Source organism: Somniosus microcephalus, chromosome 21 (assembly GCF_052327205.1).
Source record: "Somniosus microcephalus isolate GS21.2 chromosome 21, FLI_Smic_1.0, whole genome shotgun sequence".
Lineage (NCBI taxonomy): Eukaryota > Metazoa > Chordata > Chondrichthyes > Squaliformes > Somniosidae > Somniosus > Somniosus microcephalus.
The window spans coordinates 73,276,939-73,290,259 of record NC_141007.1 but is presented as its reverse complement, the minus strand read 5'-3'; the positions used below and the strand labels follow the sequence as shown (position 1 = coordinate 73,290,259).

Below are 13,321 nucleotides of genomic sequence, written 5' to 3'. Positions count from 1 at the left end.
AGAGTCAATTCGGCATTACTGCGGATGCATCGCACTCTGGCAGGGTGGGTCTCAGGAGCACATTCACTGTTACAATGGAAAACTTACTGGCATGAGGTACCTCAGTGACGAGGTAACTTGAAGCAGCACCCAATGGTTCAGCAAATAAATGCACTGCCTGGTGTAGTATTGACTCAGCACAGAGCGGGAAGATGCCAGCTTCGATTCCTGCTCTGTGCTGAGTTAGCTGAGGCAGCAGCAAGTGCGTTACATTAGGGTTCTGGGGCCAAGGAGGGCAATAGAAATCTGTCAGGGTACCCAATCCTGATTGCTATACGGAAAGTGCGCACATGTGGGTATCGGACACGGCTAGGATCAAGCTCAGCAGTGCTGCTGATGGTCAACTAGCTCGAGGATACTCACTGTCCAAACTCTCACACTGAACAACCACTAGACCGAGTTCCCGAAAGGGCAACCAGCGCCAGTGAAACTATACGCCAGCAAAGGTCAGTCTTCAGCTGCCTGGGCCCTAAGCTCTGGAATTCCCTCCCTAAACCTCTCCGCCTCTCTCTCCTCCTTCAAGATGCACCTTAAAACCTACCTCTTTGACCAAGCTTTTGGTCACCTGTCCCAATAGCTCCTTATGTGTCACACTGAGGGGGGAAAGAGAGATTTGGGAGAAAGAATATGATAAGACAAATAAAATAAGAGATTGAGTTACATTCCACTGGGGGCAGATCACTGAAGGGCATTACCACACTTGGTTCTACACCCTACACCCTCCATCCCAAAACCAATCATCCATTACTTTGATTCACTTGAGACTTGTGTGCACAACACTACCTTAGGATAGGTGATGACAAAGGCCACCCATCCTGCCAACAGAAAGGTACTAAAGACGATGGTGGCCATGTCCTTCAATACAGAATCCACAGGAGCTTCCTGCTTGGGCTGCGATTTGCTATATTTTTCTTTGAGGTCATTCAAAATGTCGAAGTCCTCTGCAACTTCATCAATGTTTGGGAAATGCTGAAACAAATTTTAAAAAAAAATCACATCTGAAAACAGACTGCTACAGTGATACAGAAATAGGCATTTACAGAAACACACACATCCAAGAAGACTTTAGTTGTCAGTATTAACATTGTGGACATTTAATGATAAAGTATTATAAAAATGGTATCACACCCAAAGGCTTCCCCCTTCACCCGAAGGCCGATAAGTTGGTACCGAGTCATACAGACCTAGGTCCCAGGTTTGACCGGCTGTTCCAAGCTGGGGCAGCATGGTGGGCATGATCAGGGTCCCTTGACTAGGGAAGGGGGGGTGGGGTAATCCCCCCAGAAAATCAGCTAGGTTTCCTGCTCCTGATTGTTATCCCTGGAAAGTGGGCGTGTGTTGATCTCCAGTCAGTATGGGGTATTCCCATGGACGGTTAGTCTGCTGATGTGGACAGAGCCTTAGTCAGGCCCCATCTGCAGCACTGCGTTCAGTTCTGGGCACTGCATCTTAGGAAGGATATATTGGTCTTGGAGAGGGAGCAGCGCAGATACGGCAGAATGATACCGGGGCTTAGAGGTTTACATTGTGAGGACAGGTTGCAAAGACTTGGCTTGTATTCCCTCGAGTTTAAACGGTTGAGGGCTGATCTAATTGAGGTCTTTAAAATGATAAAGGCATTCGATCGTGCGGATACAAATAAACGACTTCCTCTGGTGGGGGAGTCTAGGACAAGGGGGCATAACCTTCAAATTACAGCTAGGTCATTTAGGAGGGAAATCAGGAAGCACTTCTCCACACAAAGGGTAGCGGAAATTTGGAACACTCTTCCCCCAAATAGCTGTGGATCAACTGAAATTTTCAAGATTGAGACGGATAGATTTTTGTTAGGTAAGGGTATCAAGGGATATGGAACAAAAGCGGGTACGAGGCGAGCGTTGAGGTACCGATCAGCCATGATCTAATTGAATGGTGGAGCAGGCTCGAGGGGCTGAATAGCCGACTCAGGTTTCTATGTTGCACATTTTTAAAACATCTTATTCTGGATCATATAAACACACGACAGGTCACAGTGTGTAGGTGTGCGAGAAACAATTGAGACATACATACATCTTCAAATATCTCATTCTGTGGGCTGGTAGTGATTACGTCATCTGGAATTTTCTGCACATTCTCGGGAAAGTCGTTAAGGATCTTGGTGTGGGCTGCTAGGGGAATTTCATGGTGACCTAAAATAAAACAAATCTGCGATTAATGCAGAGCTCAACACTGAATGAAGCAGCATATGACAGTAGTGAATTCTACTCGGGTCCCAACATCAGTAAAATGCTCACTGTGGTGAAAGTCCTGAAGGGAACAGGGTACTCGGCTAAATATGAATGTGGCTAAACACACATTACAACAGTTGTATCCTAATAATGACCAACATGTGATGTTTGGTTGAGTGGGATGAGAGCAGATCCAACAACACTAGAGAAGCTCAACACCATCCAGGACAAAGCCGCCCGCTTGATTGGCACCCCATCCACCACCTTAAACATTCACTCCCTCCACCACCAGCGCACCGTGGCTGCAGTGTGTACCATCTACAAGATGCACTGCACCAACTCGCCAAGGCTTCTTCGACAGCACCTCCCAAACCCACGACCTCTACCACCTAGAAGGACAAGGGCAGCAGGCGCATGGGAACACCACCACCATCCTGATTTAGAAGTATATCGGCCATTCCTTCATTGTTGCTGGGTCAAAATCCTGGAACTCCCTCCCCAACAGCACTGTGGGAGCACCTTCACCACACGGACTGCAGCGGTTCAAGGCGGCTCACCACCACCTTCTCTAGGGGAATTAGGGAGGGGTGATAAATGCTGGCCTTGCCAGCGATGCCCACATCCCATGAATGAATAAAAAAAACAGAAAACCCTTAGCAACTTTTGTCATATATTGGAATATATTATTGGTCAAGCACTTCTCAAACCAAAACCACAATAACCATTTACTCAACAGGATCTCAGGAGCAGTGGGATGTCTCTATTGTGCAGTAATCCAGCTACACTAAAATCGTGGCCCAATCTGATAAGTTTGCCAGCTTCTATTAAATCTGCGCAACAGAAGCTTTCTGAATTCACCCCCAAGCACAATAAAAAAAAATCTAATAAACTGCCCTTGAAGAAGAAATTCAGTTTCAAATATTAGCAATTTAATTCCTATTCATTTCAGCTTTTCCTCTGGGCTGTTGTGTCTGAGTCAGAAAGGGAACGCTGAGAGTGGAGGAGGGAAGCGTGTCTGAACTGTAGAATGCTTCACTGTAACCAAAGGGTGTTTTTGTTTTGTGATCGCAGATCAATTAATTCACACATCGATGTGAGGGAGGCGAGAATTTTTTCCCCCAACATGTTACCTCTATTACGATAGCCAAATACTGCGGATGCTGGAAATCCGAAATAACGACAGAAAACGCTGGAAAAACTCAGCAGGCCAGGCAACATCCGTGGAGAGAGAAATAGAGTCAACGTTTCAGGTCAAAACCCTTCCTCAGAACTACAGAAGTTCTGTAGAAGGGTTTCGACTTGAAACGTTGACTCTATTTCTCTCTCCACGGATATTGCCTGGCCTGCTGAGTTTTTCCAGCGTTTTCTGATGTTACCTCTATTGTTTTCCCGAGCTCCCCAATCATCAGGCTCTGCACAAATTACAGTTGGGGTACACCTCCTTCCGACGTAGATCTTTGCCACCACCACTATTGTACTCTCTAAATAAATAGGTTTTCTTTTTAAGCACCACTGACAATCAGTGCCACATTAAGGATAATACAGGTATGTGCTGCACCGACTCAGCTTAGTTTATATGAGCTCCTTGCAGCTTAGAGAAAGGAGTCTTTCACCTTTTCAGCATGAATATAGACCCAGGTCCCAGAGATGAAACAACACCGTGCTAAGGATCTGTATCACAGAGTCCCCAAGGTGACCAACCACGCATTATCCTACTGAAAGTCATTAAAGTGAGTGACAAATGTTCAATTCAGCAGAGAGAAATATATATTTCTAAAATCTCCTGGCCCTGGTATCTAATAAACTTTGTATGGGATGTGGGCATCGCTGGCGAGGCCAGCATTTATTGCCCATCCCTAATTGCCCTCGAGAAGGTGGCGGTGAGCCGCCTTCTTGAACCTCTGCAGTCTGTGTGGTGAAGGTACTCCCACAGTGCTGTTAGGGAGGGAGTTCCAGGATTTTGACCCAGCGACGATGAAGGATCGGCCGATATACTTCTAAGTCAGGATGGTGTGTGACTTGGAGGGGAACTTGGAGGTGGTGGTGTTCCCATGCGCCTGCTGCCCTTGTCCTTCTAGGTGGAAGAGGTCGTGGGTTTGGGAGGTGCTGCCGAAGAAGCCTTGGCGAGTTGCTGCAGTGCATCTTGTAGATGGTACACGGTATGCCGGTGGTGGAGGGAGTGAATGTTTAAGGTGGTGGATGGGGTGCCAATCAAGCAGGCTGCTTTGTCTTGGATGGTGTCGAGCTTCGAGTGTTGCAGCTGCACTCATCTAGGCAAGTGGAGATTTTCCATCATACTCCTTACTTGTGCCTTGTAGATGGTAGAAAGGCTTTGGGGAGTCAGGAGGTGAGACACTCACCGCAGAATACCTAGCCTCTGACCTGCTCTTGTTGCCACAGTATATATATGGCTGGTCCAGTTAAGTTTCTGGTCAATGGTGACCCCTCAGGATGTTGTTGATGGGTGATTTGGCGATGGTAATGGTGTTGAATGTCAAGGGGAGATGGTTAGACTCTCACTTGTTGGAGATAGTCATTGCCTGGCACTTCTATGGCACAAATGTTACCTGCCACTTACCAGCCCAAGACGTCGTCCAGGTCTTGTTGCATGTGGGCATAGACTGCTTCATTATCTGAGGAGTTGTGAATGACACTGAACACTGTGCAGTCATCAGCGAACGTCCCCATTTCTGACCTTATGTTGGAGGGAAGGTCATTGATGAAGCAGCTGAAGATGGTTGGGCCGAGGACACTGCCCTGAGCAGGTATTTTTCTCCTGTGCTTATTACTTAGGTGACTGCATGATTCCATATTCCTGCCTGCATGATTCCATATTCCTGCCCCAGTTTACTTTCACTTCAACTCACTGTGATTTTGGCCACAAATTAGCCACAGTAAAGCTCTGACACTCTGAGCAGATGAACTGCTCCTCGCTCCATCCACCCAATGGGAGACAGTTTTGTTCCAGGTCACCACCCACAGACATGGACTGGTGCGATTCTTTCCATAGAATTACAGACATTACAGCATGGTAACTGGCCGTTTAGTCCATCCAGTCCGTGTTGGAGAGATTCCCGGGGAGCCCCCCCGGACACCGAGATTCCCGGGGAGCCCCCCCGGACACCGAGATTCCCGGGGAGCCCCCCGGACACCGAGATTCCCGGGGAGCCCCCGACTTTGAGCTTTTGTAAATGATTGGATATTCCTGCCTCGTGCTGTCCACCAGGGGCACTTCACCACCACTGAATTCCTCTTACCTATCAGAAACCACTGGTTCCTCAGGTAATCTATTGTGTTTTTGACTCCCTGTGCGAACTTAACATCAATACTGGGGGTCGTGTCACATTCCCTGCGATCTGCAATTGTAACACGTTCTGTTTTGGGACCCTCGAGCAACGGGAATGAACTGCCTCGAGGCTGTGAATACAAAAACGGTATTAAAGACAGTAGGAAAATGTTGTAATTATCTACAAGAATCACTGTTCTCTCTTGAATCCCTACACAATAGAAAATAACGTTCATTTCCTCAACCACTACCTGTTGGAAGCTCCTTGGAGGAGAGTGTTGTCCTATGAGGAGAGATTGCGCCTATACTCTCTGGAGTTTAGAAGAATGACAGGTGATCTCATTGAAACATATAAGATTACGAGGAGGATTAACAGGGTAGCTGCTGAGAGGTTGTTTCCCCTGGCTGGAGTGTCTAGAACTAGGGGGCATAGTCTCAGGATAAGGTGTCGGCCATTTAAGACTGAGATGAGGAGGAATTTCTTCACTCAGAGGGTGGTGAATCTTTGGAATTCTCTGCCCCAAAGGGCTGTGGATACTGAGTCGTTGAGTATATTTTATAGACTTCAAGAGGACATAGACAGGCTGATGGAAGGGGCAGACACATGGCAGATGAAATTTAAAGCAGAAAAGTACGAAGTGATACATTTTGGTAGGAAGAACGAGGAGAGGCAATATAAACTAAACTAAAGGGTACAATCCTAAATGGGGTGCACGAACAGAAAGATATGTGCACAAATCGTTGAAGGCGGCAGGGCAGGTTGAGAAAGCAGTTAAAAAAGCACATGGGATCCTGGGCTTCATTAGTAGAGGTATAGAGTACAAAAGCAAGGAAGTTATGATGAACCTTTATAAAACACTGGTTCGACCTCAACTGGAGTATTGTGTCCAATTCTGGGCACCGCACTTTAGAAAGAATGTGAAGGCTTTAGAGAGGGTGCAGAAAGGATTTACAAGAATGCTTCCAGGGATGAGGGACTTCAGTTACGTGGATAGACTGGAGAAGCTGGGGTTGTTCTCCTTAGAACAGAGAAGGTTGAGAGGAGATTTGATAGAGGTTCAAAATCATGAGGGGTCTAGACAGAGTAGAGAGAAACTGTTCCCATTGGCAGAAGGATCGAGAACCAGAGGACAGAGATTTAAGATGATTGGCAAAAGAACCAGAGACGACATGAGTCATAGTCATAGAGTAATACAGCACGGATAGAGGCCCTTCGGCCCATCGTGTCCGCGTCGGCCATCAAGCCCTGTCTAATCTAATCCCATATTCCAGCATTTGGCCCGTAGCCTTGTATGCTATGGCATTTCAAGTGCTCATCCAAATGCTTCTTAAATGTTGTGAGGGTTTCTGCCTCCACAACCCTTTCAGGCAGTGAGTTCCAGACTCCAACCACCCTCTGGGTGAAAAAGTTCTCTCTCAAATCCCCTCTAAACCTCCCGCCCTTTACCTTGAATCTATGCCCCCTAGTTATTGACCCCTCTACTAAGGGAAAAAGCTCCTCAGCATCCATCCTATCTATGCCCCTCATAATTTTGTACACCTCAATCATGTCCCCCCTCAGCCTCCTCTGCTCCAAGGAAAACAAACCCAATCTGCCCAGTCTCTCTTCATAGCTGAAGCGCTCCAGCCCTGGTAACATCCTGGTGAACCTCCTCTGCACCCTCTCTAACGCGATCACATCCTTCCTGTAGTGTGGCGACCAGAACTGCACACAGTATTCCAGCTGTGGCCTAACCAGTGTTTTATACAGCTCCATCATAACCTCCTTGCTCTTATATTCAATGCCTCGGCTAATGAAGGCAAGTATCCCATATGCCTTTTTTACCACCTTATCCACCTGTTCCACCGCCTTCAGGGATCTGTGTACTTGTACACCCAGATCCCTCTGACCCTCCGTCTTGCCTAGGGTCTTTCCATTCATTGTGTATTCCCTTGCCTTGTTAGTCCCCCCCAAAGTGCATCACCTCGCACTTTTCCGGGTTAAATTCCATTTGCCACTGTTCCGCCCATCTGACCAACCCATCTATATCGTCCTGCAGACTGAGGCTACCCTCCTCGCTATTTACCACCCTACCAATTTTTGTATCATCCGCGAACTTACTGATCATACCTTTTACATTCATATCCAAGTCATTAATGTAGACCACAAACAGCAAGGGACCCAGCACCGATCCCTGTGGTACCCCACTGGCCACAGGCTTCCAGTCACAAAAACAACCTTCGACCATCACCCTCTGCCTTCTGCCACTAAGCCAGTTTTGTATCCAATGTGCCAAGGCACCCTGGATTCCATGGGCTCGTACCTTCTTGACCAGTCTCCTGTGCGGGACTTTATCAAAGGCCTTACTGAAATCCATGTATACCACATCCACTGCGTTACCCTCATCCACACACCTAGTCACCCCCTCAAAAAATTCAATCAAATTAGTCAGACATGATCTTCCCTTGACAAAGCCATGTTGACTATCCCTGATTAATCCTTGCCTCTCCAAGTGGAGACAAATTTTGTCCCTCAGAATTTTTTCCAATAATTTTCCTACCACTGATGTTAGGCTCACTGGCCTGTAGTTCCCCGGTTTTTCCCTACTACCCTTCTTGAATAATGGTACTACATTAGCGGTTCTCCAGTCCTCTGGCACATCCCCTGTGGCCAGAGAGGTCCTGAATATATGTGTTAGAGCCCCCGCAATCTCTTCCTTTGCCTCACACAGCAGCCTGGGATACATTTCATCCGGGCCTGGGGATTTATCCATTTTTAGGCCAGCTAAAACCGCCAATACCTCCTCCCTCTCGATGTTAATATGTTCGAGCATATCACAGTCCCCCCGCTCTATTTCTATGTCTACATCGTCCTTCTCCATAGTGAAAACAGATGCAAAAAATTCATTTAGAACCCCTTCTACATCTTCCGGCTCCACACACAGATTGCCACTTTTGTCCCTAATGGGCCCTATTTTTTCCCTAGTTATCCTCTTACCCTTAATATACTTATAAAACATCTTCGGATTTTCCTTTATTTTGCTCGCCAGTGTTATTTCATGGCCCCTCCTTGATCTCCTAATTTCTTTTTTAAGTATCCCCCTGCACTTTTTGTACTCCTCTAGGGCTTCCTCCGTCTTTAGCCTTTTGTATCTACCAAAAGCCCTCCTTTTTTTCCTAATCCATTCTCGTATATCCCCCGACATCCAAGGTTCCCTGTGGCTTTTGGAACCACTCTTGACCTTTACGGGAACATGTTGCCATTGTATGATCTCAATCTCCCTTCTGAAAGCCTCCCATTGCTCCGATGCGGATTTTCCTACAAGTAGCTGATCCCAGTCCATTTTGGCCAGATCCTGCCTTATCCTATTAAAATCGGCCTTCCCCCAATTTAGAACCCTTATTTCCGGCCCATCCCTGTCCTTTTCCATGACCACCTTAAATCTTACCATATTATGGTCACTGTCACCAAAGTGCTCACCTACTAGCACTTTTTCCACTTGGCCGGCCACATTCCCTAGAATTAGGTCCAGTACCGCCCCCTCTCTTGTAGGACTTTCTACATGCTGGCTCAAAAAGCTCTCCTGGATGCACTTTAAGAATTCTACACCCTCTGAGCCTTTCACACTCTGACTATCCCAGTTAATATTGGGGAAGTTGAAATCCCCCATTATTATTACCCTATTATTTGCACATTTCTCTGAGATTTGCCTACATATCTGTTCCTCTATCTCCCCCTGACTGTTTGGAGGCCTATAGTACACTCCCAGCAAAGTGCTTGCCCCCTTTTTGTTTTTAAGCTCCACCCATATGGCCTCATTAGAGGAACCTGCTAATATATCATCCCTCCTTACTGCTGTAATTGACTCCTTAATTAATATTGCGACACCCCCTCCTCTTATACCTCCCCCTCTGTCTCGCCTGAAGATTTTTTACGCAGCGAGTGGTGAGGATCTGGAACGCACTGCCTGAGGGGATGGTGGAGGCAGACTCAATCACAGCTTTCAAAAGGGAGTTGGATAAGTACCTGAAGGAAAAACATTTGCAGGGCTACAGGGAAAGGGCGGGGGAGTGGGACTAGCTGAAGTGCTCTTGCAGCGAGCTGGCACAGGCTGGACGGGCCGAGTGGCCTCCTTCTGTGCTGTAACCGTTCAATGATTCTATTCTATGATAATCAAGGCTGAGATCGATAGATTTTTGGACTCTCGGGGAATCAAGGGATATGGGGATCGGGTAGGGAAGTGGAGTTGAGGTCAAAGGTCAGCCGTGATCTCATTGACTGGCGGAGCAGGCTCGAGGGCCCGAACGCCCGACTCCTGCTCCTAATTCTTATGTTCTTATTCCCTCATTGAGGAATCCAGCAAATTTTAATTTTTTCATAAAATATACAGATTTCATGTTGAAAGCTGAAGTTGCGAGTTCTTAAGCAGCAGCAGGGTGAGGAGAGGGTAGAGATAAATTGAACAAAACAGTGTTAAATCCTAGATGAATGTGAGAATTGTGCAACGGGATGTTCTGTGTTTGCACAAACACCCACTGCTCCTTTCAACGGAGCTGTGCAACAGGCATCGACAAGCAGGCCGCTTTCATAGAATCGCACAACACCCGAGCTGAGCAGGTGTTTTAAAATAGGCAACCTGGAATTAAAACTTATATGACCTTCCCAAAAAGTGTTGCTTTTTTAAAAACAAAAATAGGTAAATAAATGCTGCCCCAGTGGCTCAGCTGGTTAAAGCAGGAAGTAGACCGGGATGGTTCCAGGGATCAAGGATCACAGCTACGTGGATAGACTGGAGAAGCTGAGATTGTTCTCTTTAGAGCAGAGAAGGCCGAGGGGAGATTTGACAGAGGTGTTTAGAATCATGAAGGGTTAAGATCGAGTAAATAAAGAGAAACTGTTTCCAATGGCTGAAGGGTCAATAACCAGAGGGCAGAGATTTAAGGTGATTGGCAACAGGAGCAGAGGTGACATGAGGCAAAACCTTTTAACGCAATGAGTGGTTAGGATTTGGAATGCACTGCCTGATAGGGTGGTGGATACAGATTCAATAGTAGCCTTAAAAAGGGAACTGGATCAATACATGAATGAGAAAAAAATTGCAGGTATCTGGGGAAAGAGCAGGGGAGTGGGACTGACTGGATTGCTCTTCGAAAGAGCCGGCACAGACTCATTGGGCCGAATGGCCTCCTGTGCTGTACTATTCCATGATTCTTGTTTAAATTCCCAATCTCTGCCGAGTTAGCTGACCCCAGGTGGGGCACCAGTAGGTGCAATGTGATTTTTTTCCCCCAACATCTCCGGATTGGTAAAGGGGGAAAACAATCAGCCAGGATTCTCCCCTCCCCCCCGCCGACCCCCGGAATTTCTAGGCAGCACTCTCGGCCGTGGGGTGGACACAGGATCGGGCTCAGTTGCAGCGCCTCCTGCTGGTCTAATATCCTGCTGCCACTCACGATTCAGACACGGTGAAGAGCGGCCATTTGACCAAGAGAAGAGTCCAGTCCCAACCAGTGCTTAGGGAAGAGGGGAGAAATCAGAGAAAAAAAGAATACAACAGCTGATGTCTGCAATACACTAACAAACGCTGGCCCTTCATTTTAATTAAAGTTACAAATGAATATTGAAAACTTTTTTTTTTAAAAAGGGACACTGCTTGATGCACAATTTTACAATTGGATAAATTAAATTCCAATTACCTACCACAACAGCCACTCCTTCATGTACCAGTGATGATGAAGCATACAAACTGGTCGAGTATTTCCCCACATACAGAGTCGGCCTAAGAATGAAGAACAAGATGTGCAGTTAAAGACTAACAGAAATTCAGCAAGTCATCAGCAGCCTCTGTCTCGTGGTGTTTACAAAGAGTGCACGCAGTCTGCTAAAGGAACACTTTGCGGACTTTTTTTCCTTTTAATTGTTAAAATATCCATAAGCCATACCTTAGCTGTAAGGGAAAGCAAACAACCCATTCACACAACTCTGCTAATGGTCTAATCAGCTACAAGGAGGAGCTCAAAACCACAGCCGACTGGTCATTCAATTTTTCTACCTTGGCAACTATGGCATGAAGCTCGCGGGGAATCGTGGGGTACCCATCCCTGACCCCTCTGATAGGGCACTGGAGCTCGCGGGGAATCGTGGGGTACCCATCCCTGGCCCCTCTGATAGGGCACTGGATCAGCAGACTGGATCAGCAGACTGTTCAAGTATTTACAGCCCAGAAACAGGCCATTCGGCCCAACTGCTCTGTACCAGTGTTTATGCTCCACACGAGCCTCCTCATTTAACCCTATCTGCATATCCTTCTATTCCTTCCTCCCGCAGGCACTTACCTAGCTTCCCTTTGAATACCTAACATAGAACTTTTAATTGTTAAATCATTTAAATAAAAATAATTGTGTTTGTATGAATGACTTAATTACTTTTTGGAATGTAGGGACTGTTATTGTAGACAAAATGACAGCCATTGTTTCCCAGCAATGTCCCGTGAACAGCAATGACTGGTTAATCTCTATTTTTGGTGCTGCTTTTTGAGGGAGGCATATTGGCCAGGACACCGGGAGCGATCTCTGCTCTTCTGAGAAATGTCACAGGATCTTTAACATAGAATCACACAGCACAGAAGGTGGCCATTCGGCCCATCGTGCCTGTGCCGGCTTTGAAAGAGCTCTCCAATTAGCCTCACTCACCCCTGCTCTTTCCCCATAGCCCTGCACATTTTTCCTTTTCAGATATATGAGCCAAATTAACATTTAAAGCAGCTTCTCAAGTGACATTACTTATTGGTCAATGGAAACCTGATGAATCTTGACCTCCGTGCAACAGATTGTGCTGAATTATCACTTACATTATTTTGTTCAAACATGTCACAACATGCGCTAGGGTAAAGTGGATTAACAGTTAATACAACGTCAAACGTGTAATCAGCCAACATGGGGCTTCCAAACACATGGTTAATACTGCTCATCATCCAAACCTGCCTGCCACTGTTTGGTTAATTGTGTCAGTTCTCAGCAGGCCTCTAGGTGGAGTGGGTCACAGAAGCACATCGTTATCTTAAAGCAAAGGTGAAGGATTTCCTCTTGCCCCACTAGAAGCATTCTATCACCTCCCCATTCCCAGGCAGCTGATCACAAGGCAGTGCTAGCAGTGGGTATTGCACCGTGCTCAGTACAGGCACGCTGTCTCGGCAGGAAGCAGTGACACAGAAAGGGAGGTGCTTGGATGCAAAGGGTTGGGGGGGGGGGGGGGGGGGGGGAAGGTGGAAGAGAGAGCGGGAAGGAGATGGGATTGGATGCAAGTTTAAAGCGATATTTAAATTTACACCCAAGATATTGTTTACCTCTATCGCAATTTTAATACATTATTGACATAGCCAATACACCCCAGTTTAAAGTTTACATTGCTACAATACAGGATTACTGACCATTTTTATAGTGCTCTGCAGTGCTCACTAGTTTAACAAACTCGGCACTGTACTTACATCAGCTTTTGTTTGGTCTCTGCCTCTTTCGGAAAAGGGTATTTCCACTTTGTGATGCGGCCGACCTCTCCCGACATGAATGTGAGGTAGCGGAGGGTTTCAATGCCAACATTCGTGTGCATCACTTTCCTCAGTCCTTCCCGCTGCCAGATGTACATAGCCACCACTGGCGACGCGTAGTTCTGAATCCAGAGAATGTCTCCCGATTCACTGTCCACCGTCACCACCAGGCCATCTCCATTCGACACAAAGTGCAGCATTTCTGCAAATGGAAGGTTAGATTTTATACATACAAATCGTTTCATTGCACCAAAAACGCGGTG

General features: G+C 46.7%; 1 protein-coding gene across 2 annotated transcripts in view; it reads right to left on the bottom strand.

Annotated features, from left to right (window-relative positions):
• The window catches only part of ern1 (endoplasmic reticulum to nucleus signaling 1), a 94,575-nt gene that overhangs the window by 33,228 nt on the left and 48,026 nt on the right, over window positions 1–13,321 (bottom strand). For both annotated transcript variants that reach the window (XM_085963940.1, XM_085963941.1), the window contains 5 exons: window positions 12,999–13,260; window positions 11,213–11,291; window positions 5,504–5,663; window positions 2,089–2,207; window positions 823–1,008 (listed from right to left, as the gene is read on the bottom strand). In XM_085963940.1, coding sequence (XP_085820066.1) covers window positions 823–1,008; window positions 2,089–2,207; window positions 5,504–5,663; window positions 11,213–11,291; window positions 12,999–13,260 — 806 coding nt within the window. The remainder of the gene's footprint in view (window positions 1–822; window positions 1,009–2,088; window positions 2,208–5,503; window positions 5,664–11,212; window positions 11,292–12,998; window positions 13,261–13,321) is intronic.